Genomic DNA, 22,957 nt, shown 5'->3' with positions numbered 1-22,957 from the left:
AAAATAGCTTACATTATATGCATCTATTGCTGAGTATGAAAATATACCAGATCAAAGGTTTTTCAGTAGTAGATGCTTGAACTTCATAATATAGGTCAAACCAGTTCCACATCAGCAGCTTAGCGCAAAAAAAAAAATGTCCTTCATTATGTTAACAAAAACAGTGGTTTACATGTGCATATATGCCAAATTCATTAGGCAGGTAATGAAGCATTTGCACAAATGTAATTACATACAGCAATTCTGACAGTTCATAACACTGCATTAATAATCACTACAATTAGTTCTGATGATGGAAGCAATTTACAACACGTCACATGTATAAATAATGGTGCATTTCCTGCATGTGTCATTATTATGTATTAAGGATACCACCTTGTTGTGACTTTCTCTGTAATGTTCCCCCGCGTGGAAGTTAAGGGTAGATGAGTGATTTTATTTCTAAGCGACAGCATATTTTACAGTTGTGTGGTTTAAATACTAAGTTAATGTCATTTTTTAAGTTCTGTAAATCCAAAGCCTGAATAATAGCAATGATTATTCAGCATTTAATGGGGTAGATAGTAAGTAGGTCCTCTGATACCACCTTTTTCAATAACTTAAACATTTCAGAGATCAGCAGAGGGTTTTTAAAAAAAAAATGTGACATGTTACGTTCAATGACATACATTTACTTGTGTGTCCCGGTTTGTAGTTATTACACGTATTTGTTCTTGTTTTCCTTTTTTTCTTTTCACTGATGCTTTTTGCTAATAGGACATGAAATTGAATTTCCTTCATTTGGTATTTAGTGTCACATTTGAAATAATTGCTTAATTTAATAGTGGTGATTTAACAATGGTTCTCATTTAGAAAATGACTCTGTAAAATCAGCTTATTCTAACCCTTATTTTTCTTTACTGATAAATCTCCCTTTCTCTTTAGGCTCTGTTCTCAAAATAACTACTCATAAGCTTAATAAGTAGCTACTAGTAGCTGAAAGCCATGCTGTCATATAGGTATAATTTATAAAGTCATGTGTGTGTTTAAAAAAAATTAAAAAGAGGCCAAAAATGGCTGAGAATTTAAAAATTGGTTGGTAACAGACCACGAATCTCAGCAATGATTGAATCTAATGATATTCTAAACAAAGAGCTCTCAACCATACTTCTTTTTGCGTCCATCACTTCACACTGACTCGACAGATGTTGCTGGTTGTGTGGGTGGTTCTGTTGATTTGTGTGGATGTCAGTTGGGTGCACAGTGTGGCAGTATGGCCAAGTAATCCACCATTTGTTCAGTCTCCCATATATAACCAATTAAACTTTTACATGCAAATTAGCTGTAAAGTAAGGATGGTGATTGGTTGAGTTACTTCTGATCTCATAGTTATCAATGGGCTAGTCTACAATAGAAGTACTACATCACTACATCTGGTGAAAACACTCTATGCTGATGGGAGAGAGCGCTCCTGTTGGTGTAATAAATCCACCTCTGCGTGAGGTGGTAGCTACATTGGCGGGAGAAGCTCTCCTGCTGACATAGCGCTGTCCACACTGGCGCTTGGGTTGGTATAACTTATGTCACTCGGAGGGGTGGCTTATTCACACCCCTGAGTGACGTAAGTTATACCAAAGTAAGTGATAGTGTAAACTTGGCCTACGACTCTTGGTGTGGCATAGACACATGCCTTACTGTAGCTGTCCACTGCCTGGGTATAATCTGTAAAGTAAAAAATGGTTGAAAACTTAGAAAACTATATGGTAACAGACCATAACAACCAGAGATTATTCAATCTGGTGATATTCTGAATAAAAAGAGTTTTTGGCCATACTTGTAGCTGCCTCCGTTGCTTCATACAGAGTCAACAGACATTTTAGGCTTCAGAGGGACACACAGTGTGACATTCCTGGAATCTTATATAAATACTAGTTCAGGTGGGGGGGCAGGAGAGAGAATTACTTAACCTTGCCTTTTGGTGGTATTGCATACTTTTCATATTAATAATTTGTGGGTGAGCAGGTTATAGCACATTGCATTGTAGCTTTATGGTCATTTTAAAATGTAGATACAAGAGGAAAAAAGGAGTCTTAAAAGAAATCAAATGTAGTGTGAAGACAGAGCCAAATCCTGCTCACCTTACTCATGGGACTACTTGCGTTCGTAAGTTAGAGCAGCAAGAACTGACCCACGGAGCACAAAGTCAATGTTGAAGACTGGGAGACAGATTCTCAGCTGGGGTAAAAATTGTCACAGCTTCATTGAAGTCAGTGGTGCTATGACAATTTACACCAGCTGAGGACCTTATCTTTGGACACTTAATTCTCTTGTGGCTCTTAGCTGACACAACCCAATCCATTTCCCCATGGGTAAAATTCCCTTCGCCCACACAAAGCCCAAGTATATGAGCTCTCTGCAAGTGGAATTCAGAGTGGTTGTGGAAACAAAATCAACACAGGGCCCAGGTGCACAGCTGCTGTTCAACCCACTCCTTCACCCACCACACTTGTTTTTCAAGTATATGGGATAGAACAGTGACCAGCTGTGTAGAGTATTGGGGCCATTTGATCCTTCCACTATGTGGCCTTCTGTACCAGTATATACGAGACCTTTCCTGTGGCATGCAATTGTATAGGCGCCCCTGTGCAGCTGCTCAGTAGGTAAACTCCTCCTACAGCATAGCCCCTGTGCAGGACTTGAGTAGTGTGGAGGTTGAATTTCGGTCTCCATGAACACATCAGGCTAATTTCCTACAGAGTACAATGTTAATTATGCAGACCTGTTATCCAAAAAGCCCTTTTATCCAAAACAGAGAACATGTCCCTGATCTCTCGTGATTACACTGAAATTTCTCTCTTAAATCAGAAGCCTTGATTATCTAAACATTGTCAATGTCCCCCATGACATGTGGCTAATTGAGGTTATACTGAATTAGAATATTGCTATACTCTTCTAAGACGCACACACTTTGAACAAGGTTATCTGGCACAAAGAGAAAAGGCAATTTCCTTACCAACAAATACCAGTGTATTGAAATAAATATATAGTAGATTGAGGAATGTATTAGTTGCATTTTTATAGCCAATAAGGAGAAAAACTTGTTTAATTGTGAGTTTATTCTTTTTTATTCTGAACCAAAAGTTGTTAATATTCTTCTTAGAGATGTGCTGTTCAGCCTTTCCTGAGACAGTATGTAGCATAGTTTATTACATTCTGGTGACTTCTTTCTCTTTTTCATTCAGTTCAAACCAGTTTAAAAGGAAGGTGCAATAAGACTTTCACTTATTCAAATTCAAATAAACTTGTAGCAAGCACACTGGAATAGCTGTAGCTATTTTACTTGTTCAGTTCTGTCACATCATGCAACATACAAAGCCTATAATTAAGTTTTTATTTGAACTGTTAGGAGGCAAATACTGCCCCTGAGGGTGTAAAGGTTTCTGTCTGGAAAGGCTTCATCACAAACTGGCATATCAAGGATAGCGAAGAGAGGCTTTGAATCTTGCTAAGCCAAATTTAAAAAAAAAAAAGAGACAGTGGTTTCTTGAGTAAAATATGCTACTATCATTAATCAGAAACTGGAGGTATGGCACTATGACCATAACTGCAATTAACATAATCCTCAAGCAATTTGGTAGTGATGGCATAAATATTAATTCCATTTTTACTGAAATTCTTGAATGCATCCCAAATTCAAACAATATAGACTTTCACTTCCTCAGCATTTTCTAGAGAGGAGATATAAAAAACTACAATCAGATAAAAGTTTTTGTTTTCCCCCTTAAAACAGACATAGTAGTTAGTAGGTTTGCTTCCAGTTGCTCATAAGGACTATGTTTTCAAAGGTCTGGATAGGGAAATACATATATTCGTCAAATAGTTATGTTCTCTTACCTCATGCAGTGTTTTGAAAATGTACTTTGCTCCTTAAAAGATTTTTATAAGGGCTAGGATAAAAATCATAACTTATGACTCAATTGATATTGGTTTGCACAACTGGTGATTTTTAACTGTAACCTTGATATTTTTTAATCAGCTATTTATATATACACCTATAACTGGAATTTAAAAAAAAAAACCACATTGCAGTATGGTTATTTTCTAAATACAAAATAATGAGAGCATCTAATGCATGCAACTTCTCAGGAAAGTGTTTTGATTTTCTTTTGTTCTGATGAAGCATTTTTCATGCATTATTATTCTGTGTGACTTTGATTTGTCCTTTGGAAAGCTGAGTTGTTGTTTGTTTAATTATGCATTCCATTATCTTCGGTAGGTTCCGTGGGAAGATTTGCGTTATCTCTTTGGTGAGATTATGTATGGTGGACACATCACTGATGACTGGGACCGCAAGCTGTGTCATATGTATTTAGAGGAATTCATGAGCCCGGCTATGGTAATTTTTTATATATACATAAAAAGCTCTAATTTTTAAATATTACAAGAAATAAAATATTTTATATTTAGTTTTAATACATTAAACATCATGATGAATATTTCTTCAATGATCTGATTTGCTAAGAGCTGAAGCATTTTGAGGTGACACTCAGCCCCACCCCATCCATACAAAAATCTTGTATATCTGTCTTGGAATAAATGATCCAATTTGTAATGAGTGCAGTACTTCACACACACAAAATCGTCTGCAAGGCTTTTGTGACTTGGTATATTGCTTACTTAAGTGCTTTTGCAAATACCTGTAGTTTAGCAACATATATTAAGTGTTTTGTAACAATACTATATAGTGTATAGAGTGGCCAACTGAACTGCATTCTGAACAATGTATTTAGGTAACGGGTTTTCCTATTAAAAATTAACCCCTCTTTGATGCACTCATGTTTTGAAAGCTCTTGGTGGGGTAGAAAAGCTGCACAATTGAAAGATATTTCAGTGATAGCACCACAGAGTGACACACATACCAGACACCCAAGAACCTACACGTACTTGTCTTATATTTTCTTTTCTTGCTCATGAAAAGCATCAGAGCAGAATGGCTTTCCCTCCTTTTCCGGTGTTTTCAGAATATGAGAAGCAATAATAGACCGCTTCTCCCTTTCTGCCACTCCTACTGAATTTCTGACTCTTTGCTGCAGCTATAGCAAACCACTCCACACCAACACCACCACCACTAACAGATGTATGTAACACAATGTATATTAATCTTAGAAATCTGGAGTTGGACAGCATTGTCCATCTGTCCAACGTGCAAAATTTCCAAAAATGTTTCTAAAACCACAGCTTCTGCATCATAAGCAGAGTTAGTTGTTTCAGTGTTGTGAGAGAACATAAAGCATGAAAAATCCTGGATTTACCTAATTTTCTTTCTAGAAATCCCAATGACTGTGTTAGTATTACTTTACTCTAAATTTCTCTGGCTGCTTCTCTTAAGTTTATTGACTAGTCAAAGAGTGGAGAAATGACTATACTGAAAAGAGTGGTGAACAGATTTTTAAAATGGCCTTTACAATTTTATTATTTTGCCTTGTCCAAACAGCTTATGGGTGGGGGGCAGGGGAGAATTAACATGTAAGCCTTGAGCAGATCATTTCTGGAGCTTGGATAACTTAGGGGAAATGCACTTTTAACCCTTGGCACTGCAGTTGAAGTCTGCCTTGAAGGTTCTAAGTGAAATGAGTACGCTTGTGTCTCCTCAATCCCTAATGAGCAGGTTTTCATATGTCAAAAAGCCACACTCAGTTTAATACAATTGGAAGTCACTATTCAGAAGAAGACGCTGGAGTTAGTTACCATGGAGATGGAAGGATAAACACTACTGTACTTCTGACCTCTACAGAGGCTGATTTCTCCAAATGACAGCTGAGGTCATGGGGTTAGTGTGGGAAGCTCATTCCGCTGTTCCTGCTCTGTGTCTAGCCTATGGATAAGTAAAGAATTACTGTTTCCAGCCTAGGCAGTCCATTAACCTTCACAAGCCTGAACTTTCATTCAAATAATTGTAAAATAAATGTAGGTGGTGGAACCTGAGGAGAATCACTGGTATTTGTATGCCCTTTGGAAAGTTTAGGTACCCAACCCTGAGTACAGATCCACTGATGTTTTAAATAATGAGATGATACATTTTCAAGCTTTTGCTGTAATAGGACAATGTTACTCCCCTAAATTACCAGAGGAAACGAGAACTCCTTTATGGACTGGCAGCCAAGTAAACACAAACGGATATGGCAACAAATACATTTAATCAGTGTGGTTGTCTTTTTATGTTTAGCTGGAAAAGTGACTTGTCTTTACTTATTGGCACTCCTGGTGAATTCATTAGCTGCAAATTTAATCAATAAGGCAGGATGGAGTGAGTGTTGTACTGAGATTTTGCTTTATGTTGTATGTGGTGGTTGGCATGTGGCCAAAGACAAAGAAGCAATGGGTTCCCACTATAAACCATAGCTTGCAGTGTCCTGTTGTGCGTATGAACCCGGAAAAAATACAGTTAGACCTATTTTAAGTGCCCACCAAAGGGGGCTTCCCGTCGACTCCGGAACTCCAGCTCGCGAGAGGCGGAAGCGGAGTCGACGGGGGAGCGGCAGCGGTCGACTCGCCACCGTCTTCACAGCGGTGTAGCTGAAGTTGCGTATCTTAGATTGACCCCCCCCCCCCAGTGTAGATCAGGGCAAAGAGACTAGACAATATAGACTAACTAAGAGAAGTGGCCTTTAACTGAAGGTAGAATAGAATTTTACTGGAAACCTTAGGGCTATTTTAAAGTGGTATCTTGAGATGATCATTGTAGGTGAGGTCTGTAGTTAGGGTTGCCAACTTTCCGATTGCAGAAAACCGCATACTCTTTCACTGCCCCTGCCCTGCCCCTTCCCGAGGCTCTGCCCCACCCCTTCTCAGAGGCCCCGCCCCCACGCACTCTATCCCCCCACTCCCTCCATTGTGTGCGCTCCCCCACCCTCGCTCACTCGATCATTTTCACCAGGCTGGGCAGGGGGTTGGGGTGCGGGAGGGGGTGAGGGCTCTGGCTGGGGGTGCAGGCTCTGGGGTGGGGCCAGAAATGAGGGGTTCGGAGTGTGGGAGGGGGCTTCAGGCTGAGGGAGGGGGATACGGTGTGGGAGGCAGTACGGGCTCTGGACTGGGGGTGAAGGCTCTGAGGTGGGGCTGAGGGGTTTGGAGTGAGGGAGGGGGTGCAGGCTCTGGAATGGCGTTTGGGTGCGGAAGGGGGCTCATAGCTGGGGTTGGGGTGTAGGAGGGGGTGCGGGCTGTAGGAGGGAGTTTGGGTGTGGGAGGGGGCTCAGGGCTGGGCCAGGGGGTTGGAGTGTGGGAGGTGTGTGGGCTCTGGGAGACACTTACTTCAGGTGGTTCCCTGAAGTAGCCAGCATTTCCCTCCAGCTCCTAGGCGGAGGAACGGCCAGGCGACTGCACGCTGCCTTCAACCACAGGTGCTGCCCCCGCAGCTCCCATTGGCCACAGTTCCCGGAGGCAGTGTGGGGGCAGAACGCAGAGCCCCCCACAACCGTGCCTCCACCTAGGAGGGGAGCTAGGGGTGGCGAGTTATATGGGCCCATGGTGCCCATGATCCAGGAATATTCAGGGCCTGGGGGCCCAGCTCCACCAATGTTCAGGGCCTAGTCTCTCTCCCAGCTCCACCTGCCACCCCTGCATGCCTCCCCAGAATTTCTCCCGGCCCCGCCTGCCTTCCCCAGGTGATTTAAAAGGGCCTGGGGACCCCCGGCTGCCGTCACCACCACTGGCAGTGCAGTGGGGCTAAGGCAGCTTCCTGCCCATCCTTGCTCCGTGCCACTCCCGGAAGTGCCCGGCACGTTCCTGCAGCCCCGGGGTGTGTGTGTGTTACTATGCACTGCCCCCGCCCTGAGCGCTGACTCCACAGCTTCCATTGGCCAGGAACTGTAGCCAGTGCCGTAATGAGGGTGAGGCGAGTGAGGCACTTGCCTCAGGTGCGGAAGATGAGGGGCGCAGAAAGTCTCTCCTTCGGCGGCAATTCGGCGGCAAGTTCTTCCCTCCAAGAGGGACTGAGGGACCTGCCGCTGAATTGCTGCCGGTCGTTGGCAAGGGAGAGGGGCGGCATGTCCGGCTCTTCAGCAGAAATTCGGCAGCGGGTCCCTCAGTCCCTCTCGGAGGGAAGGACTTGCCGCCGAAGAACGGCGGCAATTCGGCGGCAGGTCCTTCCCTCCGAGAGGAACCTGCCACCGAAGAGCCGGACATGCAGCCCCTGTCCCTTGCCTCGGGCACAAAAATCCCTAGTTATGGCTCTGACTGCAACCAATGGGAGCTGGGGGGGCAGTGCCTGTGAGCAGCGGTGTGCAGAGACCTCTCGGCCCCCCCGCCTAGGAGCCGCTGCCAGAGGGATGTGCCGGTCACTTTTGGGAGCCGCCTGAGGTAAGAGCCTCACCCTCTGCTGCACCCCAATCCTCTGCCCCAGTCCAGAGCCCAACCCCTCAATCCTCCCGCACCCAAACTCCCTCCCAGAGCCCAACCCCCCTCCTGCACCCAAACTCCCTCTTAGAGCCTGCCCCCAACCCCCTGCCCCAGCCCAGAGCCCGCACCCCTCCTGCACCCAAACTCCCTCCCAGAGCCTTAGGCAGGTGTTGGGAGGGGGCGGGACTTGGAACCGTTCTGGGCACCACCAAAAATTATACAAACCTGCCACACCTTGAGCCAGAGGGAAATTCTGTCCGCTTCTGGGAGCCATGTGGGGCCAGGGCAGGCAGGGAGCCTGCCTTAGCCCCGCTATGCTGCTGACCAGACTTCTATCGGCCCAGTCAGCTGTGCTGACCGGAGCCGCCAAGATCCCTTTTCGACCAGGCATTCCGGTTGAAAACTAGGTGCCTGGCAACCCTATCTGTAGTGCAGGTTCCACAGTAAATGGCTGTCTGTAAGACCAGAATAACTTCTGATTGTCTGTGGCTTGTTCTTGACTTCGCAAAATACCAGAATGCCTTTGAAGTTTAGTGTGGCTATATGGAATAGACCCCACATCAAAATAAGTGGCTGTCTTGAAAAAAGGCTCTTGTAACCAGAAAAAAATTTTCAACAAAGATGACACTCCAGACTGGAGTGGGACCATTCTGGCCTGTAACACAGAATTCAAAGGACTCTTTGAAGTCCTTGCAGCTCAGAAGTGAGAGTGCAGGAAAGCAAAGAGCTAATGCAATTGTATGTGTGTATTATTGCTTTTATTTTCCCTATGTTATCGCTGCTAGGTAGGCCAGACCATGGACAGCACATCACACCAGTGCACTGAGCTGCACACTGGCTGCATATTCAATTCTAGATCTTTTTATGACCCTGATTCTTATTTTTAAAGTCCTAAAGGGGTAAGGGCCTGCCTACCTCAGAGACACACTCTCTCTCTCTCTCTCTCTGCAGCTTGCCATGGCAACTGTGTTCTATAGAGACACTGCAGCTGGTGGAATCCAGGTTCAATCCAGCAATAAGGAACAAGGCTTTCTCAGCTGTGAAACTTATTACCATTGACTATCCAGTTGAGGCCAAACCTTGCCACTTTCAGTGTGCAATACAAAATTCCTCTCTCTTTGCAGGACACTTACCAGCTGAGAGGTGGAATGGAGAGTAAACATGGCCTTCCTCTGCATTTCACCTCTTGGATGTTAGGAGCTAGGTGGAACGAAGAAGGCGGAGGCTGTAATGCACACAGAAACCTGCCACCTGATGGTAACTAAGCAGGTGATGAGTTGGGATTGCTGCTCCTGTCTGGCTCAATATGGCTCATATCCAGTTATTATGTTACCCTGTCTCCACCACCACCCACTCTGGTGTGCTTTTTTTCTCATGCACCTTGTAATGTCTTGTCTTTCAGGCAGGAGCATACATTTGCTAGATGTCTGTACTGCACCCTGACTTGGCTAGGCTGTAGATGATATCACAATATAAATATTTAATGATGATGATAATAAACAATACAATCTTGTGGTTAAGGCACTTGACTGGGACTCAGGAGATCTAGGTTCTATTCCTGCCTCTGCCACAGATGTCCTGAGTGATTCTGAGCAAGTTACTCCAGCTCATTATGCCACCGTTTTCTCACCTATAGAATTGGATAGTAATAATTCCTTACCACTCAGGGCAGTGTTGAGGGGATACATTCATTAATATTTGCTCTGATATTACAGTAATGGGGCTGCAGGTGGGTATATAAAATGGCCCTAACACCACACATCTGAAAGTGAGGGATAGTACAGGCACCTCAATACTATGGTGATGGGAACTTTAGAAATGTGTGTCGTTAGTTCATAATTGTAATAAGAATACTTAATAACCATATTTCATTGTGGCAGAAGGTAGTTGGCACTTCTAACAGGCTTCCAGTGAACTTAATTCCTGGCACAATGGAATTTTTTTTTTTTTTTTTAAGAACTGACAGTAATGTTATTCGTTCTCTTTTTGAAGCTTGAAGGAGAACTTGCATTGGCACCAGGTTTCCTAGCACCCCCACATTTGGATTATGCTGGATACCATAAGTACATAGATGAAATGCTTCCAGCTGAAAGCCCAGTGTTATATGGACTCCATCCCAATGCTGAGATCGAATTCTTGACAGTGACATCAGAGAATCTTTTCAGAACTCTCTTGGAAATGCAGCCCAGGAATTTATTTGTAGGAGAGGAATCAGGACAGTCTCCAGAGGAAAAGGTAAGGTGGTGGTTTTTCTTAATCATGTTTCCCATAGGAATGTTTCTCATAGTGCCAGGGGATACCACTAAAAACGGAGCATTTATCGTATCACATTATTTCACTGAGAGAGTTAACTTCTGATAATGGGAAATTTACCCAGTTTACCAAGATAAGCTCAGCTATTATAAATAACAACAACAGGTCAAATTTAAACTTGGTGTAACTCAGGGTTGCATCAGGGATGAATTTGGGCCCATAAATAAAATAAGAGAAATGTTTAATTTTTAATGGAAACCACTGATGCCATTATCCCTTTGAATGAAAGCTGGGGTGCCAGTGAATAAATCTATCTTCATTTTTTTTTTAAAGAGCAAAGAAACACTGACTTAGAAAAACATAATGTTAAGGTTTGTCTGATACTGGTTTTCTTCCCCTTCCCTGCCATTTTCTATAAATTGTCAGTTAGGAAGCAGGTAACATTTTACCTTGACAGCAGGGCCGTAGCAACAAAGAACGTGGCCCCCTCCGAACGGTGGCCCCCTCCGAACATATGTCCGGGCGGGGCCCCTTACAATGCAGAAACTGGAATGCGGTATTTATTTTGCCACTTTTAGGGGCCCCCTTCCTTGTGGGGCCCCCTCCGGTCGGAGGGTACGGAGGGCACTCGCTACGCCTTTGCTTGACAGCTACTTCAATTTTTACTTTAAGTGCCTGGTACTGATGTGGTTAAGATCAGGCTTCAATTCCCAGCTCTGAAACAGAGTTCCCATGTGATTCTGAGCAAATCATTTAGGGGAAAATTTTCTGCTGTGTCCAGCTTCCACTGAGTGCAGCCGAGTGGGGGACTGTCAGGAAGGCACTTATGGACCCCTGATTTTTCTGCCATGGCAATAGTCCCCTAGGGCCTCTATGCCAGCTGGGGATAGCGAGAGCACAGTATGCTTCAGACGATCCCCCTTGCCCACAGCTCTGTGGAGATGCAGCAAGAAGGTCTAGGAGCCAGAACACCTAGGTCTAAGCTTGCTGGCGACTCTCCCTCATAAGGAGTATCCCTAGCAGGGGACTTGCAGGAAGCTTCTGCTCTCTTTGGGCCACCTAAGTGGTGCAAATAGAGCAGATGTGGGAAGAGAATCTGCCCCTCAAACTTTCTGGGCCTCAGATCCCCATATGTACAACATATATTTAATAATGGGATAGGCGTGCTGAGGGGATAAACCCATAAATCCTTAACTGGCAATCAGATACTGCAATAATGGGGGCCATATAAGCACCTAAATAGAGAAAGCTCTTGGTGGTGCTCTATGTGCTGATATATTATGCAGTTCTATTTAGTGTCAGGAATAACCCAGATATTTTCATACAGCCAAAATTGCTTCCACTAGAAATAAAATGACTAGTTTTAGGCATGGCTGCAAAGCAGCATGGAGTAGTAACAGAGTACATGCAGAAAGGGGTGAGATTGGTAAGACACATAAACAAGTAATGACAGAGGTGCACCCCAGTATCTTAAGTCCTTGACATTAAGAATCGGGGTTTCACAATACAACAGATGAAGACTGATCATGCTGGTTTCAAGAGGCTCCTCTCACTTCACTGCTAGGCAGAGCAGCACCTATGCAATTTTTCAAGATGCCCAGAGTTCTGAGATTCCTGGTAAAGTACCATCAAGTGGCTATTTGGAGGCCTAGAGCAGGGGTGGGGAAACATTTTGGCCTGAGGGCCACTTCTGGGTATGGAAATTGTATGGCGGGCCATGAATGCTCACGAAATTGGGGGTTGGGGTGTGGGAGGGGGCGAGGGCTCCGACTAGAGGTGCAGGCTCTGGGGTGGGGCCAGGGATGAGTTCAGGGTGCAGAAGGGAGCTCTGGGCTGGGGCAGGGGGTTGGGGTGTGGGAGGAGGTCAGGGGTGTAGGCTGCAGGTGGCGCTTGCCTCAAGCAGCTCCTGGAAGCAGCGGCACGTCCCCACTCCAGCCCCCCCACGGTTCCCGACCAATGGGAGCTGAAGAGCTGGTGCTTGGGGCAGGGGCAGCATGCGGAGCCCCCTGGCTGCCTCTATGCATAGGAGCAGAGGGGGGACATGCTGCTGCTTCTGGGAGCCGCCTAGAGTGGGTCAAGCCCCCGACCCCCCTACCCGGCGGGAGCTCGAGGGCTGGATTAAAAGGTCTGATGGGCCAGATGCGGCCCGCAGGCCGTAGTTTGCCCACCCTGGCCTAGAATATGCATAATGAGCTGTTGGCCACTAGATCCTTGTGGACTGTTATCCATATCACATAAGGCTACCTCACAATTGGATCTGTTGTTGGAAAGCTCAGCGGTGAAGCCAAGGACTGAACTGGTATGGGAAGTCCCGATTTCAAATCTCAAAAGGTCCCTTATAAAACCAGCTTTCAAATATGTCATTTTATTATTATAAATTGCATTTAGTCTAGAAGTTGGGGAGGGAAAAAGTGAAACCAGGTTTGTATTACATTTGCTTGTTTAAGATGTAGAAGACAAAATATCTGATCAGATTGTAACCTCTGTGTGTGTGTGTGTGTGTGTGTACACACACATACATGGATTTGTAAAGAACAAATCATGTCAAACCAATCTGATAACTTTCTTCGATAGGATAACGAGTCTTGTGGATAAGGGAGAAGCTGTGGATGTGGTATACCTAGACTTTAGTAAGGCATTTGATACGGTCTCGCATGATATTCTTATCGACAAACTAGGCAAATACAATTTAGATGGGGCTACTATAAGGTGGGTGCATAACTGGCTGGATAACCGTACTCAGAGAGTTGTTATTAATGGTTCCCAATCCTGCTGGAAAGGCATAACGAGTGGGGTTCCGCAGGGGTCTGTTTTGGGACCGGCTCTGTTCAATATCTTCATTAACGACTTAGATATTGGTATAGAAAGTACGCTTATTAAGTTTGCGGATGATACCAAACTGGGAGGGATTGCAACTGCTTTGGAGGACAGGGTCATAATTCAAAATGATCTGGACAAATTGGAGAAATGGTCTGAGTTAAACAGGATGAAGTTTAACAAAGACAAATGCAAAGTGCTCCACTTAGGAAGAAAAAATCAGTTTCACACATACAAAATGGGAAGAGACTGTCTAGGAAGGAGTACGGCAGAAAGGGATCTAGGGGTTATAGTGGACCACAAGCTAAATATGAGTCAACAGTGTGATGCTGTTGCAAAAAAAAGCAAACGTGATTCTGGGATGTATTAACAGGTGTGTTGTGAGCAAGACACGAGAAGTCATTCTTCCGCTCTACTCTGCTCTGGTTAGGCCTCAGCTGGAGTATTGTGTCCAGTTCTGGGCACCGCATTTCAAGAAAGATGTGGAGAAATTGGAAAGGGTCCAGAGAAGAGCAACAAGAATGATTAAAGGTCTTGAGAACATGACCTATGAAGGAAGGCTGAAAGAATTGGGTTTGTTTAGTTTGGAAAAGAGAAGACTGAGAGGGGACATGATAGCAGTTTTCAGGTATCTAAAAGGGTGTCATAAGGAGGAGGGAGAAAACTTGTTCACCTTAGCCTCTGAGGATAGAACAAGAAGCAATGGGCTTAAACTGCAGCAAGGGAGGTCTAGGTTGGACATTAGGAAAAAGTTCCTAACTGTCAGGGTGGTTAAACACTGGAATAAATTGCCTAGGGAGGTTGTGGAATCTCCATCTCTGGAGATATTTAAGAGTAGGTTAGATAAATGTCTATCAGGGATGGTCTAGACAGTTTTTTGGTCCTGCCATGCGGGCAGGGGACTGGACTCGATGACCTCTCGAGGTCCCTTCCAGTCCTAGAATCTATGAATCTATGAATCTATGCCAACGTGCATGCATGTGCGCACACTCTCTCTCTCTCTCCCCCCTTCTTCCCCGCTAATAGATGTAGGGTGCTCACATTTATAAGTGTTCCAGCTTCATCAAGAAAGAAGAAAATCTGCCATCTTTTTCCCCAGAGGAGAACTTGGTACTTAAAGCTCAGCCCAATGCATTTTGAAATGACTAAGTTGTTAAAGTTGAAATGGCATTTCCTGATTTTGACTATAGAGGACTTATGTTCCTTTGATATCCAGTTTGCATTCATACTATTACCATACTCAAAATTTAATTTCCCTAAGGAAAAAGCAGATGTTTAACTCAGCCAAATTTGGATGGCACTGTTGATCCCTATAAAGATACAGCAGAATGATGGAGTGGGGATTTATTTGGCAATAAAAAAACCTTTCCCCATTACTGCTTAGCTTCCTGAATTCCTGACAACTAGCAAACTACTGTTAATGAAAGCAACTTGACTATGATTGTTTTAATGAGTTTGGCGCACACTATTTTCATAATTAACTTAAAATATGACTCTCTGTTCTGTGAAGGCAGCTTGTGTCATGTCTGTTCAGGTCATGACCATTACCTAGTCGCATACAAATTATAGGGGACATTTGTGAGAACTATGTAATCTTGAATTTGTACTTTCCTATGCAATTCCTTCCTGTGTTTTGCTCCCACATAAAAAGCTGCAGGAGAAAACTTAGGTAGAAATCGCTGTACCAAGAGATCTGTTGCATGTTCCTCTCTAAGCGTGGACCAATGAGACTATGGCCAGAGCTGGATCAAGACAATTTGGTACCATAGGCACATCACAACATGGCTCCTCCACAGCTCCTTATGGCCCCGCCCCATGTTGGGAGTCTCGGTGGGGAGCATTCCTCCCATTCCAGAGAGGCAGGAACAGCAGTATGGGGCACACTCTTTCCCCCAGAATTGGCAGCAGGGGCTCCCCCTCCTTGGAACAGCAAGTGTCCTCTCTAAGGCATGGGTGGCAACAATGGGGGGCAGCACTAACCCCATCTGTGTGGGGCATCTACTGGGGTGGGTGCACCTGCTGCACTCTTCCCTCCCATGCCAGACACACATCCCCTGCTATAGTCATGTTTGCAGAAGGCAAGGCAGGCAGGCATAGTGAGTTAACACCCTTTGAGATGCCTGAGGCAACCCTCATTTTTTGGGGCTATTGTGTCAGGCTCTACAGCCACAGGCAAATATTGCAACTTTGGTTACACTCCAGTCATGTTTTCAAGCTTGTCTTTGCAACTCTAAGGGCTACAAACATACATATATATTTTAGTGAAACATGAGGTTCTGATGTAGTTGACTCAAGACCCTGGTTGGGCCTATCTGACTTAAACCAGCCCTGATTATGGGGTGACCTGGGGCTGGAGTGCCAGGAGACTATACCTCTCAAGCCATGTGGATCTCTGCCACCTTTACATGTCTTCCACGATCTCCCTGTGCTTCCTCCCCCTTTGCCCCCCCGGTGGACTGGGGAATATGTCTTAGCAACTGATTGCCACCTGTCCACTGTAACTCCTTCTGTCCTGTCCCTTACTTCCCTGCTTTTCTGTGGCCACGCGCCCTCTCCCATGTTGCCAATAGGCCATGGAGATTTTGCAGAGAGGAATGCAACAGTTACGCATAGAGGGACGAGACTGCTCCCTACATCATCTTTTTCCCAGAGGGTTGGACCCTCTGTGGCTGTTCCAGGTTTGCTCCTATCTCACCACACAGCATGGGGGCTTTAGGGTCTAGTCTTGCAAAATACAGGAGGTTGAACTGGCGAATCAGGTGCTTTTAGTTTACAAGTCCTTATTTAGTCAATAAGGAATGATCTGCGCTCTTGTCCGATTCCAGGGCTGGGCAATGAAAAATCAGTATTAGATTGTCAGCTGTTTGGGGCAGGGAGTGTTTGTCTTGCACAGTGTCTAGCACATGTGGGGCCATTAGGCACCACTGTAATACAAATAATCTTGGTCTTGTATGTTTAAACATGTGTGAATCCCTAATGCAGCAATTTCTGATCACTCTGTCTGTATTGATGTGATAAGGTTAAGAATGTCCTGGATGATATTCTGGAGAAACTTCCTGAAGAGTTTAACGTGACAGAAATCATGCAGAAGGCCGCTGTTCGGAACCCCTATGTCCTTGTTTGTTTCCAAGAGTGTGAGAGAATGAACTTCCTCATTCGGGCAATACGCAAATCACTCAAACAACTGGACCTTGGTTTGAAGGTAAGAAAAGAGAATTTCTTTTACTAAAGAATAACTATTCAGAATTCTTTGACGCCAAATATACTTATTCTTCACAGGGGGAGCTGACATTTTCTCCTGACATGGAAGCGCAGCAGTCAGCATTGCTTTATGATATTGTGCCAGATGCATGGACCAAGCTGGCTTATCCATCCACCTATGGCCTTGCACAATGGTAAGTATGCTTCAGCACCTTACCAAATAACATAACTCGTGTTGTTTAATTACCATGGATAATGGTAGTATGGCTCTTTCTCATGTATATAAAATCTGTCGTTTTAATTCAGTTCATTTTCACTCTAGAGACAAAATGAATATTGCTGGAATACTAATCTTTAAATTGTTTCTAAACTTTTCCTTCTATGCTTTCTGCAAAGTTGGAATTATACAGTGCAACCAAGAGGGCCTGTCATTTTCAAAAGGAATAATGTCACTGCAGCCCCGACAGACTAATTGGACGGTGTTCCTAATCGCAGATCCACACTAGCCTCAGTCCCTCAGCCCTTTTCATGCTGGGCTCCTTGCACTACTGTCTTTGTGCTTGTCTAGATTCAGAAAAGAGCTAATCCCACCCTAACCTTGGCCTCTTAATCTACACATACCTTTTGACTGCTTCAGCCCTATGCTTTCTTCCCACAGAGGCAATGCAGAGCTCAGCTGGTACACAGCATCTCTATACTTGATTGAATTTCATCCTTATGAAACTGTCACTGTTGTACACATGACTATGTCAGCATTAAGATACCTGCTGCTTCTTGTTTCAGGATTAATGACCTCCTCATGAGGTGTCGAGAACTTGATACCTGGACACAAGATCTTGTGCTCCCTGCAGTGGTGTGGCTTTCTGGATTCTTTAACCCTCAGTCTTTTTTGACTGGTGAGTTAGTAATGGCTAATAATATTTGAAGGGACAGAGTCATATAGTTTCAACTCCAAATTGTAGGTTGAAACAGTTTTTACAAACAGGTTTTATTTTTAACCTAAACATGCCTTTAAGGTGTTAGCAGTGTTTCATGATGCTATATTATGCTACTGCATGAGAATGGATGACTGAAATTGACTAGAAACAGACTGGTTTATTTTCAATATTCTAGTTGAAAAGACTTATAAATTAAGACAAATTAAGATGTTTAAAATGTTCACTTTTAACAATCTAATGTGTTCTAGAAGTGTACGATATCATGTTTGTTATTCTTGACACTGCCCTTTAAAAAAATGTGTTGGTGACCTTGTTTAGTACATCCAGGGCCTTTACTACCTATGTGAGCTACTACCCACGTGCTCCAATCCTGTATAGAGTACTTCTTACTCATGCAAGTAGTCCCTGTGACTCAGTGGGATTAATGGCACGAGTAACAGTTTGCACAATCAGGCATCTGGAAATAGTTTTTTTCCCCTCCGTCATAAGTCTTCAGTCTCCAAATCATCATGTTAAAGTCTGGAGGTGAGAAAAGGAAAGAGATGCTGAGTAATATTTTTGTGCTTGATTAAAGAAAAGAGATGTCTTAGACTTAGTTTGCTAATGTAACCATAGCTTTTCCATTCAGTATTCTTTAACCTAAATGTGTTAATGTACCACTCTGTTTCACTCCTTCTGTTCTTGTAAAATATTTTAATAGTGTAAAGGAAGTGAGAAAAAGTCTGGCATTCTTCCCAGTATATGTACTGCTACAGTATGGGATAAAAATCTTCAGCATTAAAGTTTTAAACTGCTCCCTAAGGCCTTGTCTACACTACAGGGAAAGATCGATCTAAGTTACGCAACTTCAGCTACATGAATAACGTGGCTGAAGTCAACGTACTTAGATCTACTTACCGCGGGGTTCACACTATGCTATGTCAATGGGAGACGCTCTCCTGTCGACTCCCCTTGTGCTTCTCATTCAGGTGGAGTACAGGAGTCGATGGGAGAGCAATCTGTGGTCGATTTAGTGGGTCTTCACAAGACCCGCTAAATCGACTGCCGCACGTCGATCCTCCGATAAGTGTAGACAAGCCCTTAGTCCCTATGGTTTACAACCCACATGCATGATTTCAGAATCTAAAGCAACTACCTAGATCTCTAGAAGCCATTGTCAAGCTTCAGCAGCTTTTCATTCTACCCACTAGTTTGTAAAACCAAATTCCTCTCAGGGACTTGCCACCCCACCAGTTTCAAGTCCCTGACTGCTGGTGTCTCAAAATGTTTAATTCTGCAGAATCCCAAGCCCTGTCAGTGGACAGTTGGTGATCCACAGGCTGTAGTTTGGAAATCCATGCACTAATGGGGGTTACACAATGAAGAGAGACTTGTAAATATGCTTTAATTCAAATTCTCAGTAGCCAGTAAAGACATTCAACTAGCCATTCACAGATTCCTAGAGCATAGCTCTGAGGCTTATACAAACACACACCCCTTTCTCTCTCAGCCCCTGTTGATCCAGTTTGCTGTCAGGTATCATGATTTTCATCAGAGCCAGTCAATATTACTCCTTAGTCATCCAACTCACTGAGTGACACAAGCAATGAATATGTAGCTTTTGCAGTATTCCTAGCCTGGATTACGAATCAGAGAGCAGGCACCTATTTTTGTGCTCAGATGAAAATGTATTTTGCTCTGTTGCAAGAGAGCTGATTGGATGGGGTGTTTGGTTTGTTTTTCATTTCTTAAAAGTTCAAAAGCAATTTATACAATTAATTTCTTGCAAACAACTTCCAGAGCCCCAATTGTGTAGCTTTAGGCTCTAACAAGCCTGGGCAGGGTGCTGGGGGAGCAGTTGTGGCATTAAAATTATTGTCTCTGGTGAACTGCTCAGAGTAATCTGTTGGCTTTTTTTAAGCTATTATGCAGTGCACGGCCCGCAAGAATGACTGGCCTTTGGATAAGATGTGTCTGACTGTAGATGTTACCAAAAAGGTCAGAGAAGATTATGGCCACCCACCTAGGGAAGGAGCATATATTTGTGGTCTTTATATGGAAGGTAAGATGTCTGTTTAAATTGCTCGATATCATCCGCCTCATAATGACTGATGTTTGTTTGAATTTTTCTACATGCCTCATGTATACACTCTGCTACTCTAAAGTGGATTACTTTCGCCACATGGAGTTAGATCTAAGTTCACTTGTGAGTTTGGGACTGATGATGGATTTAGTTAGTCCTTAGTTTGTTTAGACCAGGATTCATACATTCAGACATGGCCAGTGTCTCTACTTAACAAAGCATTAAACCTGACTGTATAACAACAGAGCAGCAGCTCCACCACATAGTTAAGGTTAAGAAACACTTCCTGTTTAAAAGACTCCAAGGCTCTTACTTGGATTGTCTTGAAATCAGTGCTTCAAGGGGGGTGCAGAGTAGCATTAACGGGGCAAATTTGGTGTCAAAGGGTTTCTGAGATATGCCTCTTCTAAAAATTAACTGTTTGCAAAATCACCTGGTACTTCTAACATAGGTTTGCCCTCAGGTGTGGGCAAAAAGATCAGTCACTCTTATCCTTCTGAAAATGATCTCAACCACCTGGAATTTCTCTCAGTAAATTCCCTTTGGGGGAGCAATATTGAAAAAGTTATCAGGGTAAAGTTTGAATCTTCAGGTTGGCATGAGCTAAACTGACCTGCCTAAAAGCATGAAATATGCACAGGCAGCAAGAACAGGGATCTTCTGAAATTAGGAGGTTTTCAGGCCGTTAGCCACAGTAACTGCGTGGTTTAATGTGTCATGCCTTGGTCATTGAACCTGCGCTGCACCTGTGCACTCCATGTTTGAACTCTACCTTAACAGCTTTCAGAGAACATGGGCTGTTCATGCTGGTTGAATGTGCATGTTGGTTGTACTTGCATTCTGCAGGGGCTCATTTTGGAAGTTTTTACTGAGAGCAAAACTTCTAGTTTAATAGATTTTTAAGTGCTGTAAAATCAACTTTCAGACCCTTTCACGTTAGAAATGTTGTCAAGGAATGAGCCTTGTTTAACAGACAATGATAGAAGATTGTATCAGGCAGTTATGGTAATGGAATCGTGTTTCCTGCACAATGGAACTGAGCATGATCAAAGGACAGCAAGTCATTGGGTCAAGGGGTTCCTGATACACATGAGCTGTTCATAACATTTTGAGGTTCTGATTTTTTGGTGCAGAGCTAGGGAATACTTTCCTAGGCTGCTTCTTGCAGTGGAGAAGGGGTTCCAGGATCACTGCCCCTGATGCTTCTAGGATGGAAGTGGGATCAAAGCATTTAGCAAAGGTTTCTGCTCTTCCCCCATAGTACGGAGAGCAGGCATACAATGCAGAAATGGGGGTGAGGAGCTGGGACTAGGCATGTTCAGTGCAGTTCATTAAGATGAATGAAGTAGTTCACATCTATCTGCAACATGGAAGGCTCAGAGAGATGTGGAAGAGCCCCTTCCTCATGCACCAGAGCCCAGATCTGGATTTCTGCATCTCTACATAGCAGCTGGTACATGCGTTCCTTATAGCCCCGCTAACGGGTGAGAGGGGCTTGAAGCTGCAGGTGTATCAATGCAGGGTGTGTTAGAACAGTGCAGGGAAGAATGAGGTGGAAAGAAGAGAGTTGTGTTGTGCAGTGAGGGATTCAGCTCTGTCCTCTCCTTACTCTATGCTAAACCCGTTACCCTGAGGATCCTGTGTATAGGCAGGAGGGGGAACTGTGGTGTGCTAGACAAGGAGATGATGCAGATGTAGTGAAATGACTAACATGCAGTCAGTATATTCTAGGGCACACGAGGATGCTGAGAAGTTAATCCAAAATGTTATCTTTATACGTTTTGGAATATTTAATAACAGTTAAGGTTTGCCTTGTGCCCTTTCAAAAATGTTAACTTCAGCTACACTCAATGTAACACAAACTTCTGAATCCCAGGAAATACAGAGTTATGATACATGCCATTCCAGCAGTATTACCTTAACCTGTGAGTGATGTCCCAACACACATACTATATGTTACAAGAGTAGAGCGGTTATTTAACTTTGCATTTGGCACTGGAATAGTGTCCACAATTCAATAAAGATATTGATAAATTGGAGAGGGTTCAAAGAAGAGCTATGAGAATGATTAAAAGATTAGAAAACGTGCCTGACAGTGCTGATTCAAGGTGCTCACTCTATTTAATAAAGAGACTTAAAGGGTGACTTGATCAGTCTATAAATATCTACATGGGGTATAAATATTTAATAATGGACTCTTCAGTCTAGCAGAGAAAGTTATAACATGATCCAATAAATGAAAGCTGAAGCTAGAGAAATTCAGAAAGGAAATAAGGTGTAAATTTGTAAACATCAAGATTGGCTTTAGGAATTGTTTTGGGCCAGTTCTGTGTTGTACAGGTCTAGACTAATCACAATAGTCCCTTCTGGCCTTGGAATCTGGGAACAGAGCAATGTAGGACAGCGTATTCAAACACCTTCTCTTTACTCAGGCAAAACTCTGGTTTACATCAGCTGTAGCAAACAGGTGTTACCTCCCCACTCCCTGGACTACACTCAAACACTAAGCCTAATCCATACAAGCTTGTTCCTACCCTCTCTTTCCCTTAAGTCTTAGAGACCCTGGTCATGTATTCCACCACAACTGACAACCTACAGAACTCAACACTTGGAAGGGTACAAAGCAGCACAGGGCAACTTTAACTTTGTGGTCATACACACTCAAGCCTACTGTAGCTCTTAGCTGCATGCAGATCTGAGAGATGCAAATATTTGTTTCCTATTAAACTATGTTCCTAAAAGGTCAGTACAAGATGAGCTTGCCTTTGTAAGTCTAATCATTGGTTTATCCTGTCTTGTAGCATGTCCAACATCAGTATGGCTTTCTACATCTATCAAAATAACACTCTCCTCAATTTCCTTATAAACCTTACATCAGGGGTCGTGAGCGGTCAGTCTCCACCCCAAACCCCACTTCACCTCCAGCATTTATAATAGTGTTGAATTCAGGAATGAGGGGGGTAGTTTGCACACACAGAAAGTAACAATACTTAGTGGGTTGTTTTTTTTAAGAGTGATGTAAATTTGAAATAGCTTCCTCCTCTTAGGGCCTAGTCCTGTGAGCTGCTGCATACCTTCAACTCCCAGTCAAGTTAATTGAGGGCTCTTGACAGCTTGCAGGATCTGGCCTATCAAGTGTGAACACCTGCCACAGCAGGTATTAGCTTGCTGAGCTTAACCCTAGTGTGCGGAATAGGGCTGACCTTCACTAGCTACATCATGGTAAAAACTTACCTGGGCCTTTTCTCCACTGAGACTTTACAGCCCACTGGAGTGAGTTGGCTTGCTGTAATCCCTTTGTAAGAACCCACCT

At 43.7% G+C, this 22,957-nt stretch overlaps 1 protein-coding gene across 1 annotated transcript in view; it reads left to right on the top strand.

Moving 5' to 3' along the window:
• The window catches only part of DNAH11 (dynein axonemal heavy chain 11), a 278,248-nt gene that overhangs the window by 254,222 nt on the left and 1,069 nt on the right, over window positions 1–22,957 (top strand). Inside the window, exons 76-81 of the mRNA XM_026649417.2 lie at window positions 4,256–4,375; window positions 10,366–10,608; window positions 16,463–16,645; window positions 16,723–16,838; window positions 17,428–17,540; window positions 19,483–19,623. Of these exons, the coding sequence (XP_026505202.1) occupies window positions 4,256–4,375; window positions 10,366–10,608; window positions 16,463–16,645; window positions 16,723–16,838; window positions 17,428–17,540; window positions 19,483–19,623 (916 nt within the window). The remainder of the gene's footprint in view (window positions 1–4,255; window positions 4,376–10,365; window positions 10,609–16,462; window positions 16,646–16,722; window positions 16,839–17,427; window positions 17,541–19,482; window positions 19,624–22,957) is intronic.

This window comes from Terrapene carolina, unplaced genomic scaffold (genome assembly GCF_002925995.2).
Source record: "Terrapene carolina triunguis isolate 2854851 unplaced genomic scaffold, T_m_triunguis-2.0 Scaffold84, whole genome shotgun sequence".
NCBI classification, from domain to species: domain Eukaryota; kingdom Metazoa; phylum Chordata; order Testudines; family Emydidae; genus Terrapene; species Terrapene triunguis.
Note: the sequence above shows the minus strand (reverse complement) of the source record. Positions and strands in the feature narration are given on the sequence as shown.